The following is a 19634-nucleotide window of genomic DNA, read 5'->3' on the forward strand; positions in this document are numbered from 1 at the left end:
TTTGTTCTGACAATGATTTATGTATTTATAATGATGGTTCCAACACATATTTACACCCTGGTACAGGGACTTATTCTGCTCTCGACTTGTCATTGACAAATTCAGAACTATTAAATGAATTCGAATGGTCCGTCCACGATGACCTGTGTGGAAGTGACCATTTTCCTACTATATTAAAAGCTGTAACTCCATCTGATGTTCCTCCATCATCAAGACGGAATTTTAAAAAGGCTAACTGGCCTTTATATGAAACACTGTGTGCTGAAAAACTTACACCTGAACGTTTTATTGACGTTCCTGATGCTATTAAATCTTTTTCTGATCAACTGAATTCCATAGCTGATGAGTGTATACCAAATTCCTCTGTAGTTCCACACATAAGAAAACCATGGTTCAACGATGAGTGCAAACAAGCTAGGAAGGCAAGGAAAAAGGCAGAACATTATTTCCGTCGCCATCCTATGGTACATAATTTAAATAAATTTAAAATTTTAAATGCTAAAGCACGGCGTACTTTTAAACAGAACAAACGCCAAACTTGGCAAAATTATGTGTCCAAAATAAATTCTCGGACACCCATGTCCAAGGTATGGAACATGGTCCAGAAAATCAAAGGTAAAGGTACTAAATCTACTGTCCATCATCTTAAACATGGAGATCAATTGCTTACTGATAAATCAGATATTGCTAATAAACTAGGTGAAACCCTTGCTAAACACTCTTCCTCTTCCAATTATGTACCAAAATTCCAGCAATATCAAAAACAAGAAGAAAAGAAAACTATTCATTTCAATTCGGATAATGGGGAAGATTATAATGAAACGTTTTCTATTCATGAACTCCATACTGCTCTTGATCAGGCTCATGACACTGCTACTGGAGCTGATAACATACATTATCAACTCCTGAAGCACTTACCAGAATCCTGCCTAGAAACTCTCCTAAATATTTTTGATGATATTTGGACATCGGGTAACTTTCCTCCGTCATGGCGTGACGCCATAGTAGTACCAATACCTAAACCTGGACGTGATCATACGGATCCATCCAATTATCGTCCGATTTCATTAACAAGCTGTGTTTGCAAGACCATGGAACGCATGATAAATAATCGACTTGTTTGGTACTTGGAAACTAATAACCTTATCACAGATATACAATGTGGTTTCCGCAAAAACAGAAGTACTGTCGATCACTTAGTGCGTTTAGAATCATTTGTAAAAAACGCACTGATTAACAAACAACACGCTGTGTCTATCTTTTTTGATCTTGAAAAAGCATATGACACTACTTGGAAATATGGCATTTTACGAGATTTACATGACTTCGGGTTGCGAGGTCGTTTGCCTGAATTTATTGCCAAGTTTTTAAATAACAGACAATTCCAGGTCCGCGTGGGCTCTACCCTGTCTGATCATTACAATCAGGATCAGGGTGTTCCACAAGGCAGTATTTTGTCAGTCACTCTTTTTAGCATCAAGATCAACAGTTTATCTAAAGTTTTAAACGATTCAATTGATGGATCGTTATTTGTGGATGATTTTAATATTTCTTGTCGTGGTAAAAATATGCATACCATTGAACGGCAATTGCAGTTGTGTTTAAACAGGATTAATAAATGGTGTCTTGAAAACGGCTTTAAATTTTCTAAATCGAAAACTAACTGCATACATTTTTGTCGAAAATACAAACCTCATAAAGACCCTGAACTGTCTCTAGATGGGACGCCCATTAAAGTTGTGAAGGAAGCCAAATTCTTGGGTCTAATCTTTGATTCACACTTAACGTTTTTACCGCATATTAAATCACTTAAAACTAAATGCCTGAAGGCGCTTGACCTATTGAAAGTGGTGTCAAATTCGAAATGGGGAGGGGATCAAGCTACCCTTCTCCATCTATATCGATCACTTGTACGGTCTAAACTTGATTATGGCTCCATCGTATATGGTGGAGCCTGCAGAAGCAATCTTAAACTTCTTGATTCTGTCCATCACCAAGGTCTAAGACTCTGTCTTGGTTCCTTCAGAACTTCACCAATTGACAGTCTTTACGTTGAGGCCGATGAACCATCTCTTGCACAACGCCGTATCAAATTATCTTTACAATATGTCACAAAACTATACTCTAACGAATCTAACCCTGCATATAACTGTGTCTTCAATCCTCTTTATGAGGATTTATATAGCAAAAAGTCTTCTCTTGTTCCACCTCTTGGGCTCAGAATAAAGCCGTTTATTGCTGCTGCTGGTATTACGCTGGACAATATAGCTCCTTTCCGTCTTCTTTCCTCTCCCTCTTGGCAGTTGGTTAGGCCACAAGTTGACCTAACATTAACGATATTTAAAAAATCAGAAACGAATGAATTACAGTATAAACAAGAATATAATCAATTGAAACATACATATAACAATTACAAATCCTTATTTACAGATGGGTCCAAGGACGGTGGCGCAGTTGCTTGTGCCACTGTCACTGGATCCAGAACAATATCTTCTAGATTACCAGACAATAGTTCTATTTTTACAGCAGAAGCTAACGCCATATTAACAGCTCTTAAATATATTCAAAGACACCCTAAACGTAAACAGTATATAATATATTCCGACTCTCTTTCTTGCCTTCAAGCTATTAAAAATATTTCCTGTAAACATCCACTTTAAATAGAAATTATGGAACTGTATAATACTCTTGCTACTGGCCAATACGACATCGTCTTTTGTTGGTTACCCAGTCACGTAGGTATTTCTGGGAATGTGATGGCCGATCTTGCTGCCAAGGCAGCACTCACCAAATCTGTGACACCACTTCTTCTTCCATATTCAGATTACAAAGCTTGCATTAGAACGTATATCCGCGATCTGATGCAGAAGAGGTGGGACACTCAAGTAGGTATAAATAAATTACATGAAATAAAACCTTATATCGGTTATACTTACTTGGGTTGTCAGTCCAGATTTGAGGAGGTCATTATGCGACGATGTCGCATTGGCCATACGAGGTATACTCACGAGTAACTATTAAAAGGTGAAGATCCTCCGTTTTGTATCCCTTGTGATGAAAGAATAACAGTCAAGCATGTCCTGCTTGACTGTGTTGAATATTCCATCACAAGGGATAAATATTTTAATTCACGAACTTTGAAGGATCTTTTTAATTCTGTTAGCTCTCATTTAATTATTGCATTTTTAAAAGAATTAGATTTGCTAAATGAATTGTAAATAGAAAAATATTTTATGCTTGGAAGTTTGAATTAGTAACTTAGAGTGTCAGTGGCTGTATCCTCGAGGGGGGTTAAAGCACTGTAAAATTATTGTCCTCCTGAGAGCGTACGTAAGTCCCAAAACATTTGAAGTCAAATTTGATCTTCCATTTTGTCTTAGCCGTAGAATATGTGTCATTTTAATTTGTGGCTAATCTTGCATACAATCACCAGCAGCTGAGGGGATGATGTAAATCCAGCTAGGGACCATGCAGGTAGCAGAAGTACTGTAAGTCCCCATGGCCCCTAGTATGGTGATCTACCTTCAGTTGTTGGTGATCTATATAGCCTGTTTTTATATTGTTTTGTCTGAATAGGAATATTAGTTTTAACTTTTCACGCTAGTTTTATTTCTTATTGTGATATTCTAGTTGTTTTACTGTCCTTCGTTGACAGGTTTTTATAGTATCCATATATTTCACTTCAGTATTTAAAGTTCTCGTCACGATATAGCTGAGATATTGCCAATGTGACGTTAAATATTAACTCACTCACTCACTCACTCACTCTAATGAAATCTTGATACTATACAGCATTGGCATACGCTGACATTGCAATCAAACGTTGACGTCATAACACCATTATCATGCACACATGATTTGACATTGTCATATATTTTTTCCCATTCCCCTGCTTCGACTGAATCGAATGCCTGGACAATGTCGACATATAAAACATGAGAGAGAGAGAGAGAGGGGGGGGGGGAGAGAGAGAGAGGGAGAGAGAGGGAGAGAGAGAGAGAGGGAGAGAGAGGGGAGAGAGAGAGAGAGGGAGAGAGGGAGAGAGAGAGAGAGAGAGAGAGAGAGAGAGAGAGTATGATCAAGACTAGCCATTGGTCCATACATTTTTAATTCTGCACAAAGGCATCGGTATTATGCGCCATCCAACATGTACGATTCGTAATGCCATTCACAAACGCTTTGTTTCGACATTGTCTGTTTGTCCTAATGTCTTATGTGTCAAAACACCGACCCTATGTCGCATGGGAATTTTGACAATATATTTGAAACCTATTTCCCCCATGCCAGAAGTGTCATCCGAGCAAACTGTCAGCATCGATGCGTTGTTTTCCTATTCCATTATGCAATCTTACTATCTTGGCGTGGTTACCAGAATCCAACACGGAGTTAGGCACAGTATAGGTGACACCGTCATCATCTGATCCTATCACAGTCTTACGTCCGAACTCTTCACTTAAGCAGTGTTGACGTCTCTTGTCCTTACTGTGTCTGTTGTTACAGGTAGCCGCCGAAACTCTCCTCATTATGCCTCCGACCGAAAAGCTACGACTGGGCTCCTTGGCGCGGCGTGCCTTGTCCAAAAAATTCTGAAAAAAAAACATCCAGGGGGTGAAATATATAAAAAGACGTGAAAAACGTGCCTGATATTAGTTTAAAACACTTTGAGAATAACTAAATGAGGCGGTGTGATATGAAAATGGTGGGAAACGGGATTAAAGTCTTCGACGTATTCCAACCGGACCGGGGGAGGTCCCGTGGTAGAATAGGCCTTCAGCAACCCATGCTTGTTTGCGACTATGCTTGTCGTAAGTGGCGACTAACAGGATCGGGTGTTCAGGCTTGCTGACTTGGTTGACGTATGTCAGATCGATGCTCGTGTTCATGCTGACTCGATTATTTCCATACCGCCGCCATATATCTGTTACCATATTTTACTCACCCCTGTTACCTTTTAAACAAACTTGACTGTTTACTTCATCTGGGTTTCAAGTTTCTTGTTATTAAGAGCCTGAAACTACCTCAGCTTGGTTTTTTTCATATAAACTGCAAATTCATTTAGAAAATGACTTCAAATGAGACAATTCAAAGAGAAAAACCATATTGCAATAGTATAGCAATAATTGGTCGCAAAAGACTACCGATGATGATAGTATTTTGCGTTGAACGCCAGTTATCATGGAGCCGAGTTAATTATAGAAACGCGTCATTGTGTCGCAATTCTACTGGGCTATTGTTAGAAATAAATTTCCCACATTCTATAGATACGGAGAGCTGGTTTATGACCATGATTAGGGAGACCATTCATCCATCATTAATTGTTTAATGGCCATAGTCAAGCAAGGAGACTAGGCTTGTTTGTAGAATAAGGACACAGTTTGTGTGGTAGTGAGACTGTCATAGACCGAACGTGATTGTATTTATGTAAACAGGGAAACTCCCTCTCAAGTTGTCGGAGGCAATGCTTAATGAACGTATGGAATGTTAAGTGTCAGTGTATAATAAATGGGAAGTCTATACATAGATACACTTCATAAGGATGAACTAAGTGGAATGCAACAGCGAGAGGAACTCACTCACACATGTTGTGAGACGAGGTAGTCATCTAGGTGAACAAAGCGGCATATAGACTTTACACAACAGCTAGTACTGCTCGTACACTGAGCACACAGTCGGCCACTCACACATGTAGTGAGACGAGGTAGTCATCTAGGTGAACAAAGCGGCATATAGACCTTACACAACAGCTGGTACTGCTCGTACACTGAGATCGAAACGAGGTCACACAGTCGGCCACTCACACCCAGTGTATACCAATCATTTCTGAATTTATTCTTAAAACATATGCAGTTTATATTCATATTATATGTCTTTTCACCATGCCCGCTGAAGGATGGAAAGAGTATTTGCCCAGCACTTTTCAGTTCAAAACACCCAGCCTCCTCGGAAGTTATATCACATGGTGAAAAGGAAGAGAAATTTGATATCAGCTTACATCACACCCGGAAGTGGCTCGAGTTCGCCTCTCAAAATGCTGAATCACTTCAGCAACCTCTTAGATACAAGTTCAAACCGTACAGAGTGATCTCAACTGGTTTGATAGATCGGTGGAAAACTGGCTTGGCTGATGTATCTCATATACCTTCAGACAATGGCAGTACTTACTAGTACTAACAGCTATCAAAGTATTCACGCGATTTCTCTTTGCTGAACACCTTAAAAATAAAACACCAGACATCACGATTAAGGCTATGAAGAAGATATTTTCTCGTGCTACTCCCCCACAGTCCATAAGAGGGTCGTGAATTTGACAAGAAACTGAAAATGGAAGAAAGGTAACACCTACTATCTCACTCAGGATAAAACCAAGGCTTCTTATACAGAGTGAGTAATACAAATGTAAGGTGACTATGTACAGATACTTTACTTACAAACAAACATACCATTATAGTGATGTTCTGCAAGACTATAACTAGAGACCACGTAGATCGCTGAATGAACGTCCACCCATTGGTAATAACGCACACAATAAACCTATCGTTTAGAAAGAACAGTACATTAACCCATTGATCAAACAAGGCAAACCAAAAGAACTGAAGATGAATCAACCAGAAGAAAAACCTTTAAATTCAAAGTAGGGGATCTGGTGAGAGTGTCACATTTAACCACATGTTTTTCAGCGTGACATTGATGGAGGAAATCTTTATTTTTAGCAGAGGACAATGCAGGGATGGGATACCAGTCTATAAAGCCAAAGACATGACTGAGGATCTAATCACATATAGTGTTTATGCGAATGAACTTCAGAAAGTCTATGGGTATGATGATACCACGCGCGTGTGTGTGAAGAAAGTCTTGAAAGCGAGACACAGAAAAGATCAGAAGGAAAAAAAGAAGCGTGTACTCTCAGTTGCTGTATGTCAGTCACGGAGTCGTGTCCTGAGAGTGGGGATGTATTTTCAAGAAAAGACGTGATGTTATGTCACAAAAGAAACAAACATCAGATAGACTACAACCTAATTACAATGGCTGACATACCCCCAGTCCAGAGATAACAAAGTGATGCACAGCACTGATTTCTCCCCATAATTAGGTTTCGTGAAATTGTAGTAAAAGTCACACATCAGCAGCTTTGAGAGATCTAATACAGAAAATCCCGCATAAACAGGCTGATTTAGTGTCGGGGTGCCTCTTTTTCAGTGAACGATCTTAAAAGTATAAGTAGGTTTGGCGCAAAGCTTTTGAGGTGCTTGGCGTTATTCACTAGCTCCACATGCACATGCTTTCTGACATTCATCATGGAACGACCGAAACAAGAATTGTTTAACAGTTTGAAAAAGGCTTTGTTTGTTTTCTCTTCCTTGCATTGTTACGAGAGTGTACTTTCAGTAATGTTTATTGTTATTGATTAATGGACGGTTATTATTGGGGCACAATTCATATCACGGTAATAGTGTTTTAGCGGCACGACTTAGAGCCAGCGCTTTTTGAGATGCCTCCCTTTGGAGTGCGTTTTGACTGTTGGTAAACGGGAAGCCATTCGCGAAGATTCCGCAGTATGCTCAAGAATCAGTAATTGTGTATATATGAAGGATGGGTGTTGTGTGAATCACACATACACGGATGTAAACTCGGATTTACACTGGAATTCTGTCATCATTCGGCCCATCTACATCTGTCTGCCTCTTTGTCAACGTTCAACCTACATTCAAGACCGTTTTCGGCGTCACATTTAGTATAACCGTTTCATAGAAACCCGAGACTGTGGTGAGTTGTTATTTTATTTGTGACCCATTGTCTCAGCTACATTGTACTAGAAACCTCTGTTGCGAATCATTGTATCTTACTCTTTGGTCCATACATATTATTGAATATATTGGACTTGTCAGTGTAACATTATGCAGGTTCATATGGGATTTAATACACCTTCTGTCACAGCAAATTATTAATCGTAACAGTATTAAAGTCAGTGAAGGGTTTGAGCCATGACGACTGTCTCAAGTGATTAGCTCTTTGGATCTTGCATTGAACCATACCATTATTCAGATAGATTTGTTTGTCAAATAAGTTTCCGCACCAGTTTACCCTTTAGATTCAATTCCTCGTTTAGTTTCTGAGAGTGTTCAGAAAGCATGTCATGTGTAACTACCATGGATTCAGGTGCTAATGGATAGTCATTATGGAGATCGTGCAGATGAGAGGGGTGTTCTAGATCTACCTCTAGGATGTAACCAATGTTAGCATCTGGAGTTATGCACATCACATCACTTTTCTCAACATTTTCTACCCACTGAAAGCCTTGTTCAGGTAGGAATTGAGGCATGGCCCACCCATATAGCATTCCAGCACATAAAATAGCTAATGGACTCATCAGGATTAAACTTTTTAGGTTGCGTCAGTGGATTATTGCATGAGACATATTTTTAGATACAAGACATGCCATCCCTGAAACCTGCTTCCAGTATCTGTCAAAAGTTCCAGCTCCACCTGACCCATTTTTCTATCACGGCATCCCAACCAAATCCAGGAAGAGTATAATAATGTGCACTGTCAAAGCACATGTCTCTAAAGTCTTCACATACATCGACCAAAAGTAAACCATCAGTTTCCATGTACAAGTCATGATACTCTCCTAAATTTTGCATTTGAAACCTTGACCAAACTTGGTATATTGTACTCTGTATATTTTTAAAAAAGAAAACAATGTACTACTAATACATATTTTGGCAAGATCACATAACGTTTTGTTTAGTCGAATTTTGGAGTTAAAAGGTAAAAATTCAATTTTTCATAGAGTAATTTTACAAATTTCATATTGAGTGAGTGAGTTTAGTTTTATGCCGCACTCAGCAATATTCCAGCTATGTGGCGGCGGTCTGTAAATAATCTAGTCTGGACCAGATAATCCAGTGACCAACAATATGAGCATTGATCTGCACAATTGAGAACCGATGACATGTGTCAACCAAGTCAGCGAGCCTGACCACCCGATCCCATTAGTCGCCTCTTACGACAAGCACAGTCGTCTTTTATGGCATGCATGGGTTGCTGAAGGCCTATTCTACCCCAGGACCTTCACGAGTCTCATATTGAGACTCAGATGATCTTTTATATGTAGATTTTGAAAGACGACACAAGGACCTTCTGATATACGGGCTGAAAAAAGTCATATGATTTTAAGGAAACAATAAATAAGACTTTTCAGAGCATGTATTTTCAAGAGTAAAATAAAAACAATTTCAGGAACATGCAATTTGTTCCTCTTTTTCGTCTCAACAAAGTTATGATTTATCCGAAATCGAACCATCCCCTATCAGTATGGGGAAGCTGTTCTATGTCTGTCGATAGAGTGTGTGTGTGTGTGTGTGTGTGTGTGTGTGTGTGTGTGTGTGTGTGTGTGAGAGAGAGAGAGAGAGAGTGTGTGTGTGTGTGTGGGTGTGGGTGTGAGCGTGGGTGTGTGGGTGTGTAGAGTCTACAGCTTGTTGGTATCCGAAAGTAAGTCTCTAACAGATGAAATCACAATCCATACCTCTAAAACTAATTAATACATATTCATTCATAACTTTGAACATAGATAACAATCAAGTTATTAATAAGGGCCCTGTGCTATTTGAAGCTGTAAAATGTCCATGTATTGTTCCCTATGCAATAAATTTGGCTTTGTCCATGGTAGTATACTTGCAAAGACTCCAAAGCCAATAGGAGTTTAATTACGAAACTAAGTGGTGTCTTATACTCTGGGAATTTGTCCATGACAGTGGGTTGAGGTTTACCGAAAGAGTGTATTGCTGAAGACTGAAATCCACAGCAGTATGTTTCTTCTGTAACCCAATGGAACCAATGGAAGTACACGGCACCAGATCATGCAAATTCTTACTGTATATCCATCTCCAGTGTGAGATATTATTTGCTACATACATCCAGCTGACTTCCACATGACTATGGATCTGTGCAGATTACGTGACTCTAGTGAACCTTATGTATGTGGATTGAGGAAATGAGTACTGACATTGTACTTTGTCTGACAGCTCACAAACACGCATGTGCATGCAAATACAGGTTTGAGTGTGGGAGTCAGTATGGTTATAGGCATGGAGGTGACATAACTCAATACAGAGAATGATACAATCTCGCGATTCATTTCATATTATGCATGAATTGTTCAAAATATCAAGCAATTCGATTCAAGGTATAGTCATCCCTAAGTCAGAAATCCTTTCGTGTCCAGAGCAAACTATTAATACGGTTGGAAAACAAGCATGCACCATCTACTATTTAAGTATTCAAAATACTTAAAGTTTTTGTCCTTTAGTAATTTCATATTAGAAAATACAGATAGTATTATTAGTGGCAGTAAAATGGCCACTGCCGGTTTTACTTAACATTCAAAACCTTCCTTGGGATTTTAACAAGTAGCCCAGCAACCATGAAGATCTTGGTTGGAATTGATCTTCAAGAACGCATGCTTGTTGTAAGAGCCGACTAACAGGATCGGGTGGCCTGATTTGCTGACGTCATTTGAATGGATCAATCTGAAGCTGTTCATTATTGACTTAATTATTGACAAACCGCCGTCATGTAGCTGAGCGCGTCGTACAAGTCGATGATGTTTCCGTCTGGTATGTTTTTCATTAAAAATGTGTGCTATATATCCACTTTATGTGAATCAATATAACGTAAAATGTCAGGTCGCTATTACAAAGCTGCTGAGATTTCAAATCAGATAAAAGAATTCCAGCTATACTATAAATAGGTTGCTAAGATAGGTTGCTAAGGTTCACTCAATTCTGCTCACATAATATAAAGTTGCCAGTTCAAGATAAAAGAGAACAAGCTTATTCTTCATTCACCTTTTGAAATTGTTTTTAACTTGACAGCATAGAAAATATAAATGTTATCATACTTTCCTGATATTTTGTTGTTCTATATGTTTCTTCGAGTTCTAATGAATCTTGACATCGAATATTCCATTTATCAGCTTGGTGCGTAGTCTTACACGATGGCAGTGCACAGCTCTGCTGGCTAATTATGGGAACTGAATCACCTCAGTCCTCCTCATCATCTCTTTTCATCGTAGCATCTAGCTGTCTTTAATTTTTTATTTATTAAGCTAACTATAACCTCTTCTAGTTAGAGTATAATAGAAGGTAGACACTTTTCTTCCCATTCTCCTACTTCAATCCATTGTAACCAAAGGTGAGATAACTCTCATTTTCTCTTTTTCTGAGCGCTAAGATCCAAGCTCTAACGTCATGTCACATTTCTTTTTCAATTTAAATTTTCTTTATTCACGTTTTCATTAACTTCAGTTGTCTATTTTTCAGTATTTTATACCATTTTCTGGACTTATTTTGATATAGAAAGTTTAACTGATTTAATAGGACCATTATTTAAAAAGCCACTTACTGTACCAATATTATTTTGAGGTTCAGTGATCTTGTCAACTAATTTTACTTGACTAAATCTGCTAAAGATAGCTTGACACCCATACACATAGAACTGCATGACCCATAAACCGTCACAGATTAGCATAAATGTCACTGCCTTTATGCTGGGATTATACATACAACAAGACGTGTAAGGCTATGAACCATCCAGCTGGCTTTGATTACTATAGCCGCCGAATGACACAGGCGAGCCAACCCATGATTAACTTGGTTTCTCTATCAGTGGGGTTTACATTCACAGACTCACTTAACTATGAACGCTTCTGCGTGTCTTGACGGCAAAAAATAATGTACACTGATGTTCTGTTTTTAGTAACATAGTCCTATTTATTTTGTAACACTGCTTGGAAAAAGAACATCAATTAAAGCATGAAGCCATACAAAGGGCTATCCCATTGCTAGCTTATTTTCACTTCCATGAATATCCCGTAGTATTGGCCCACACCTCGCAATGACGCGTATATATAATTAGCTCGGCTCCACGGTAACTGCCGTTGAACGCTCATAGCTGTATCATTATCTATCGCAATAGTACTTTGTAATAGACTATCGCTATGTCCATCTCAGTAATCACCCCTACTTGTATGGCCGACTATTCAGATGAATTTTAGGTAACTGTTATGTAATCATACAGATAACATGACATCGACTCACCCGTCCTTCGCGTCTGTACTTTAGGATCTGAAAGTATATATTTTCAGTATAAGTTAAAATACACATTCGTCAAAGGATTGGAAAGTATAATTCTTACAGAAAGTCCTTGAAATACCCATACTAGATCACTACCGTTTAAACGATTTGTTTTAGAGGAAGTGTGGTTGAGAAATATAACAGAGTCAGAATTTTATCAGTAGCTACATGCTATTATGTGGTTTGCTTCAACAGAGCAACTGGAAGTTCCCAGCTAAGACGCCTTTGAAGCCTAGAGCCATAGTAACTTGAATCTATGTTATGAACTGCATTTAACAAGGATATCACATGTCTACACAACCCGACACCGATAGTAAACTCCCAACCACAAGAAAGTCTACATCGAAAGATGAATAAAGAGAAAACGTTGACAACGTTCCTGTATTCATATCAAGGCATCAAACACAAAAACAAATTATGTTCTTTGACTCATGGATGACCTGACTGATACTGAGACCAACAAATATGAATACGCTAAACATTGCGTAATTTACCTTAACTTTGTTAAAGTCCTCCTGTGAAAGTGTATCCATCCTCTGAAGATGGAACTGTTCAGACACTACTCTACGTGTGCTGTGTCCACCCAAAGTCCCAATACTGATATGACCTGCAGATGAGAAAGAGAAAGAAGCATCGCAGGGTTAAAGCCTTACATTACATTATTACATTACACGTCTCTAAAGATATATAATGCATTTCTCACAATACTAACTATTGGCTCTAGGGAATCTACCATATAATGTATTTCCCAGAGAAATGGGTATTTTGATCACAAAATTCTATTTTTAAAAATTCGAATGAATTCATGCAACTTTGCATTAGGTCGACTCTCGTGCCCTCTACCACCGAACATTATTTCAAGCGAACCCCGTATAGTTATGTCCCATGGAGCGCTCTTTACAAATGTAAAAGCGACCATTCGTCACCACTCGCCGCTTCCGTAAACTCAAAGAAGACCCATCCCGCACTCGATGCTTGTTATGTGCGAAGATACGAGAAACCAATCAGAACGCGAGTAATCGATACAGAGGTTTGATAATGATAATGCCGACTACTTACATCGTTTATAGCATCATATGTTATTGTTGATTAGAAGATGAACAATACGTATCGTCATATTGAAAATACTAAGAACGTAGCTAACAAAATTGTGCTGTCGAATGTGAAGTGATTGATAAGAATCCTGCGATTGACGGTGAGAGATTCAAATATATATATCGACTCTCACTGGTCCAACTGAATGTATTTCTGATGATCTTGCGGGCTTGTCGTGGTGATTGTAGGACAATGCAATTGTAAGTCGCTACGAGATTCAAATCACACTTAATCTTTGACATTGGGCTTATATTCCACATCTCTGGGAATATTTCAGTCTAACTTTTCTTTGGTCATTTATATGTTTTTCAAGCGAATTTATTTAAAACCCCACCAGGGCTATGTCAGCAAGTTACACGAATGTTCAGTTTAAAAAATATTTTAAAATCATTTTTGATTTTCTGCTTTGGAAATTGATGTAGCTGTATTTGTATGAATTTATTTGCATATTCAATGAAACAAATCCCATTTATTCTTATTAAACCCTTTACAGAAATATAATTGGAAATATAAGGGGAACACCAGATAATTACTGCAAAATATGTCTTTAACAGATATGTTTGTCCCTTCTTTCAGTTGTATCAAGGGCGTTTAATTCTCTCAAATAATTATGCAAAACCAAAAGCTGTAATACAATGTACACGTAAGAGTAATTCGGTGATATTACGTACTATCGGAATCAAACAAGAATAGAGCTATCGTGCCTGTTTGAAGCCGTTGTGATGTTCCTACGACAGAATGAAATCCTTCCAGAGGGGCCCGAGTCGCTATTGGGCTTGTGCGGGAGTAACACGTGTTGGTCACGAATGGTCACGTGTGACGGAAACTAGGTCGTCAAACAAAGACAACACCGCGTGCGACAGTTTCCGATGTACGGATCAATCGTTTACATTCCATACGTGTCAAATGTCAAGTGTTCTCTGTTTGAAAGCTGTTGGCCTCGAAGTTTCAGCTATCGATTTCACTCAATTCTTAAGGGATAATAAGTCTTTTATTGCATTACTGAGAAGCCAAAGTGGCTGAATATGGCCAATATATATTTATAGAAATAATATAGGTAAAACTATTGTCGAAAGTAAATGACATTGTGCCTCGAATAACGCTGAAAAGCTTTCACTATACATGGCAGAACAGAAACAACCGATTGTTGTCTTTTCTTGAATGTTACAAAACCAGTAATTCTGAATCTTGACAGTAACTTGAATAAAAAATCATTTACGTAATACGTCCAATCTTAAATCTGAGTAATCTGAGTGATGGCGTAATATAGGTAGCGTTTTACTCAATGTTGAAGTAGAAAAACGTGTGCATACAGCGTTCGAAATAATTGCCAGGCCCGGGGTCTCAACGCCGGTTATTGTTGTATCGGGCCGGCAGTTTCAAATATGTGCGGACCCTTATGGCCGTCACTTAATGTTCTGTCAATTATTTTTCAACAGGAATGTTTTCCAATTTGTCCTTTGATAACGTTCGGAAATCATCCACGACCCATCATGTTACGATAACTTACTGGTTTCACTTCCTAGTATTTTAGCAGTTGGCATTGGAATGTCAACAAGAGTCAAACAATATATTCAAATATTTTCTCCTCTGTGTCCCATAGGATTCGCTTCATTTTGTAGATTTTGTTTGACTTTAACCAACTGGGCCTGCAGATTTCATTCATGGCCTGTAGATTTTGAAGCTTGCATGTTGCAGCAGGCCCCGATGGCCGGCCGGTAAATTGAACTACGTGTATTGCAAACTGTGTGCATATGCTTTGCAGTTACAGAACTGTATATATTTCTCACAAGAAATAAAGATTGAACCATAAATACGTACACCGAGTGCATCAATATGCGTCAGTTATCAAATCGCAACCAACAAAAGTTCTCACCTGATAAACCACCTAAAGAACGGAACACGTGAATCATTTGAGCTGACTCCACAATAGAATGGGGTACCTGTCATTGAAGGTGTATCAAGTCTGCTTTCGTGTGATTGTATGCTTCCTCAACCAGAGAAAGGGATACGTGTTATTTAACAACATGAATCATGTGTGCTCTCGTGTGGTTTCTCTCCTCGAGAGTGGGACACGTGTTGTTAAAGCACATGAATCGCATGTACCTTTGTGTGAAGCACACAAATCGTGCGTTTCCGTGTGGTAGTGTGCTTCCTCTACTAGAGATTGGGACATGTGTCATAAAAGCACACAAATCATGTGCTCCCGTGTGATCGTGTGCCACCTCTATTAGAGAATGGGACACCTGTTGTGGAAGCACATGCATCATGTGTACCCTTGTGTTCTACCTCTACCAGAGAATAGGATACGCGTTCGTGAAGCTCATGAATCATGTGTTCGCGTGTGGTAGTGTGCTTCCTCTACTAGTGAATGGGACATGTGTTACCTAAGCACATGAATCATGTGCTCACGTGTGATCGTATGCTACCTCTACCAGAGAATGGGACACATGTTACCTAAGCACCAGAATCATGTGCTCACGTGTGATCGTATGTTACCTCTACTAGTGAATGTGACACGTGTTACCTAAGCACATGAATCATGTGCTCAGTGTGGTCGTGTGCTTCTCTACGAGAGAATAGGACCCGTGTTGTTGCAGCACAAGAACCACGAGGGCGCCTGTTTGACAGTGCAGAGACTGATGTTAACGGGTCGCGCATGGAACCACATAATCAACATTCAAAATTAAGTTTACCTTCGTTTGTGCAGACTGGCTTAAACTTTGGAGACATCGTGGCTAGAAGAAAAATACCTGTACTTTCATTATGTCCTCCCGAGTGAAAGTTTCGGTGTAAAGCAAGCACATTCTCATATGAAAACAAAATATCCGATTCTTATTAAAACCCTGAAGAATCAAGTACAATTCTTCTGACTGTGTACCTGTATTGGTTAGTAAATATCTGATCATGCCACATGTATATTTCACTGTACGCACGAATATGTCATGTATAGTAGTACCTTCAAGCATGCTCGAATAACATGGACCCATGTGGTTACAACTGTTTGCAAAAGAATCCAGTAATCGGCTTGACACGGCAAATAGTCAACATTTTAAATCAACATTTTGTTCTATGATTGCTATCTGTACCTCCTACGTCGCAACGTACATGCACAGAAATTCCAGACGATGTACATGGCAAGGCGTAAGTGTCTAAATTGTGAAAAATAATTGTGCACCTACCTGGGAAACGCAGTCTTTGTAGAAGTTGTGTAAGCCATTGCTTTTCTCTTGTATCTACCAATTCAAAACATTTCAGACAATCTGGAACGGCGACAGGTGTTATCATTAATGGCACAATGTTGCCGTGGTTGTAGCAGATGCTGTAATGAACAGCCAGATTTAGCTGGTACATCGACCACTTAGACTGGACAAACTCCGGCGATAGGACAACGATGACCCAGTGAGAGTATTCCAGGAACTCCTGAAACAGATCTATGATGTACTTCCCACCACAGCTGAAATCCCGATCGTATTCAGCACATTTTATGCCATACTTCCTGGACTCCAATTTGTTGATCAAGTTCATAACCCACTTACTGTCGGTATTTGCGTGACAGAAATACGCCACATATCTCTTGAAATCAGCGTTGCGTTTCGTCATTTTGAAATCTTAAATACTGTTTTATAGTCACGTCGGGATACACGTCCATAACCCAGTTTGTGTCAGCACTGACCTGGCAGAAATATTCCCAATATGGTATTCTCTGTTCCGAAAGATTCAGACATGAAAGACCAGACCGATCATGATTAAATAGCTTGTCGGATTTAACCTGTTTGAGTGTGGAAGACGGTGGTGAGACATATAGTTGACGATAGCTTTATAGTATGATGTGAAGTTCAATAGTTGATTCTCGAATAATGCCACGTCAGGCTGATCACATGATAAACAACAAGCACTGGTCCTAAAATACCTCCACACCAAGCGTGTGATGTAGACGGAAGTCCGACTGGCTTGGCGGATATGTTAGTGGGCGCACGGAGTCTCTCTCTATATATAAATAGAGAGAGAGAAGAAATTCCTCGAAAAGCCGCTGAACGTATGTCTAGCCTCGTCACGTGACCAGTGTAGACAATATGGCGACAGCGTAGTGTTTAAGACTGAGCCCGGTTTGTTTTCAACAGCTGATTACATTCGCTGAGTGTTTTAACAACTGAAAACCTATATGTAGAAAATAAGTCACTTCAGTTTAAGTGAAATAATTGTTATTAGTGTCAGTATTGGGACAGTAGATTTGTAGTTAAAAGTCAAATGCAACAAAAAAATCAAACATAATTAAAACACAGTTATCACTTATGCAGTGCATATATTATGCATTGGTGCTTGTGAAATACAAATAAACAAAATCATAAGCGCACAATCGCAATTCAGAAGTACAATATTTTGTACTTGGACTTACGTCCCTCGAAACGAAGCCCTCTGGAGACCGAATCCAGTCATAGCGGGTGGGTGTGCACTCAAGTATAATGAAGGCTTCCGATTGGTTGGTTCATTTGCCGATACGCTGAGGGCTCATTGTGTGTACAGAATGATGATCTGTTTGTTGGGCATTATAGAAGTATGGCGAGTCACAAGAAAGCAAGATTCTTTATGGATAACAAAGAACTTGATACGTCGTTTCAGTATGGATTCCATGTCAAAACATTGATTACAGAACTGTCTCGTTTCTTGTTTACTTGGTTCCGTCCTATTGCACAACTTAGTGCAATAACCAGTCCAGACGTTTTAGACTCTTTAATTTAAAGGTCAAATGCAACCAAAAAATCAAACATAATGAAAACACATTTATCACTTATTCATAACATATAATATACACTGCTGCTTTCAGAAAACAAATAAACACAATTATAAGCGTACAATCGCGATTCAAAAGTGCAATATTTTGTACTTACTTCCACCGAAACGAAGCCCTCGGGAGACCGAACCCAGTCATACCGGGTGGATGTGCACTCAAGTGTAACGACGGCTTCCGATTGGCTGTTTCATTTGCTGATATGCTGAGGGTTCTTTGTGTGTACAGAAAGATTTGTTTGATGGGCATTTTAGAAGTATAACCAGTCACAAGAAAGTAAGATTCTTTATGGATAACAACTTCTTTTTGTGTACTTGATGCATCGTTTCAGTATGGATTCATATACTGTTGTCAAACAAAATCATATACACGAAAAGAAGTCGTTATCCATGAAGAACGTATATAGAGATGTTGGGTTTGGAAAATACATGTTCTGTGAATTTGCGCTCGATCCAATAAAATCATGTCAGTAGAGATGGTAAACTACTGCGTGGCTGGAATCTGTCATTCGTCCAAGTACATAGCAGGACTTGAAACTGACAGGAGTTTGCTTCAGTTTCCGTCAGATCCAGTCATCCGAAAAAAAGGAATGTAGTTTGTTTGCAACCCGCAGACATAAAAACATGTCATGAGTATCACACTCGCCTAATCACATAATGAGGCAGACACGGGACTCGGGTGCACGAGTCATAATCAACTTATTTTCTTTATGTCGTATAGTCTGATAGGTGTTAAGTTCAGATTGCACGTGGCCAATGATTGAAGCTGTGTACTGCTTGTTGTCTTCAGCAGACAGACATATAGGTGTGAATAAACCAGACACTGAGCTTTCTCTGTGACAGAGACTGCTTACCACAATCAACAAGTTGTTTTACGTAACGAGTAGATTATTTACTTGTTTGTGTACACAACCAAGATTAGACTACTGCTCACGACCTCAGACGCTGGGCATGCATACTGTTTCAAGCTCCGCGAACCTATTCACTGTGCATGCGTTGTGGACGCAGCGCAGCACAGCTGTTGAAACCAGTTTAGTGAAACGTTTGAACTCCGATTTCGCGGGCTTTTTTTTTCATCGCGTTTTTTTTCAACTTTATAAGTTGAATTGGCATTTTTTATGATTTGTTTCGGTAAGTGCATATCGAAAGGTACCAGAATCTGCAAAGTTGTGTTTTACGTTGCATGTGACCTTTAACTGGATGCATAAATGTAAATCAGTATGATCAGTATGCTCTGTCATACAGCGTGCTCTGATAAACAGAAACCTGGAAATCGTGGAAATCTCAAAACGAGGCTCTGCCGCTAGAAAAGATTGGCGAACTGATATTACATCAACCTCATTGTGCGTTACAAAACTACCCTGGTTAAGCGCAAAACATACGTAACAGGTTCAACGAGTGAGCCAGATGCATTGTGAATCATTTTACGATCTCAACAAACAGGGTCATTCTGTGATTCCATTGTTAAGGCATGCTGCCTCAACCTCGACATAAAGTATAGAAAGACGGTGTTATTAAAGTTTGAAATTACAAGTCACTTGCAAATACCATTTTCTTACGAAACAATTGGAATTCAGTTTAACCAGAGTTGTTTGTTGTGCCAATTTGCACTTT

The 19634-nt window shown here is 39.1% G+C and overlaps 1 protein-coding gene across 2 annotated transcripts; it reads right to left on the minus strand.

The window, feature by feature from the left end:
* Positions 1 to 4089: 4089 nt before the first annotated feature.
* On the minus strand, positions 4090 to 17302 carry LOC137284272 (uncharacterized). 2 transcript variants are annotated; one of them, XM_067816021.1, is made up of 5 exons: positions 16412 to 17302; positions 15926 to 15967; positions 12629 to 12741; positions 12099 to 12125; positions 4092 to 4586 (listed from the first exon to the last, which is right to left on the minus strand). In XM_067816021.1, the coding sequence occupies exons 1-5, from the start codon at positions 16830 to 16832 to the stop codon at positions 4293 to 4295; spliced, it is 897 nt and encodes a 298-aa protein (XP_067672122.1). In that variant the 5' UTR covers positions 16833 to 17302; the 3' UTR covers positions 4092 to 4292. The 2 variants fall into 2 exon arrangements, with proteins under 2 accessions (XP_067672123.1, XP_067672122.1); XM_067816022.1 differs by lacking the exon at positions 15926 to 15967 and having other exon boundaries at positions 4090 to 4586; positions 16412 to 17272.
* Positions 17303 to 19634: the final 2332 nt, after the last annotated feature.

This window comes from Haliotis asinina, chromosome 5 (assembly GCF_037392515.1).
Source record: "Haliotis asinina isolate JCU_RB_2024 chromosome 5, JCU_Hal_asi_v2, whole genome shotgun sequence".
Classification (NCBI taxonomy): Eukaryota; Metazoa; Mollusca; class Gastropoda; order Lepetellida; family Haliotidae; genus Haliotis; species Haliotis asinina.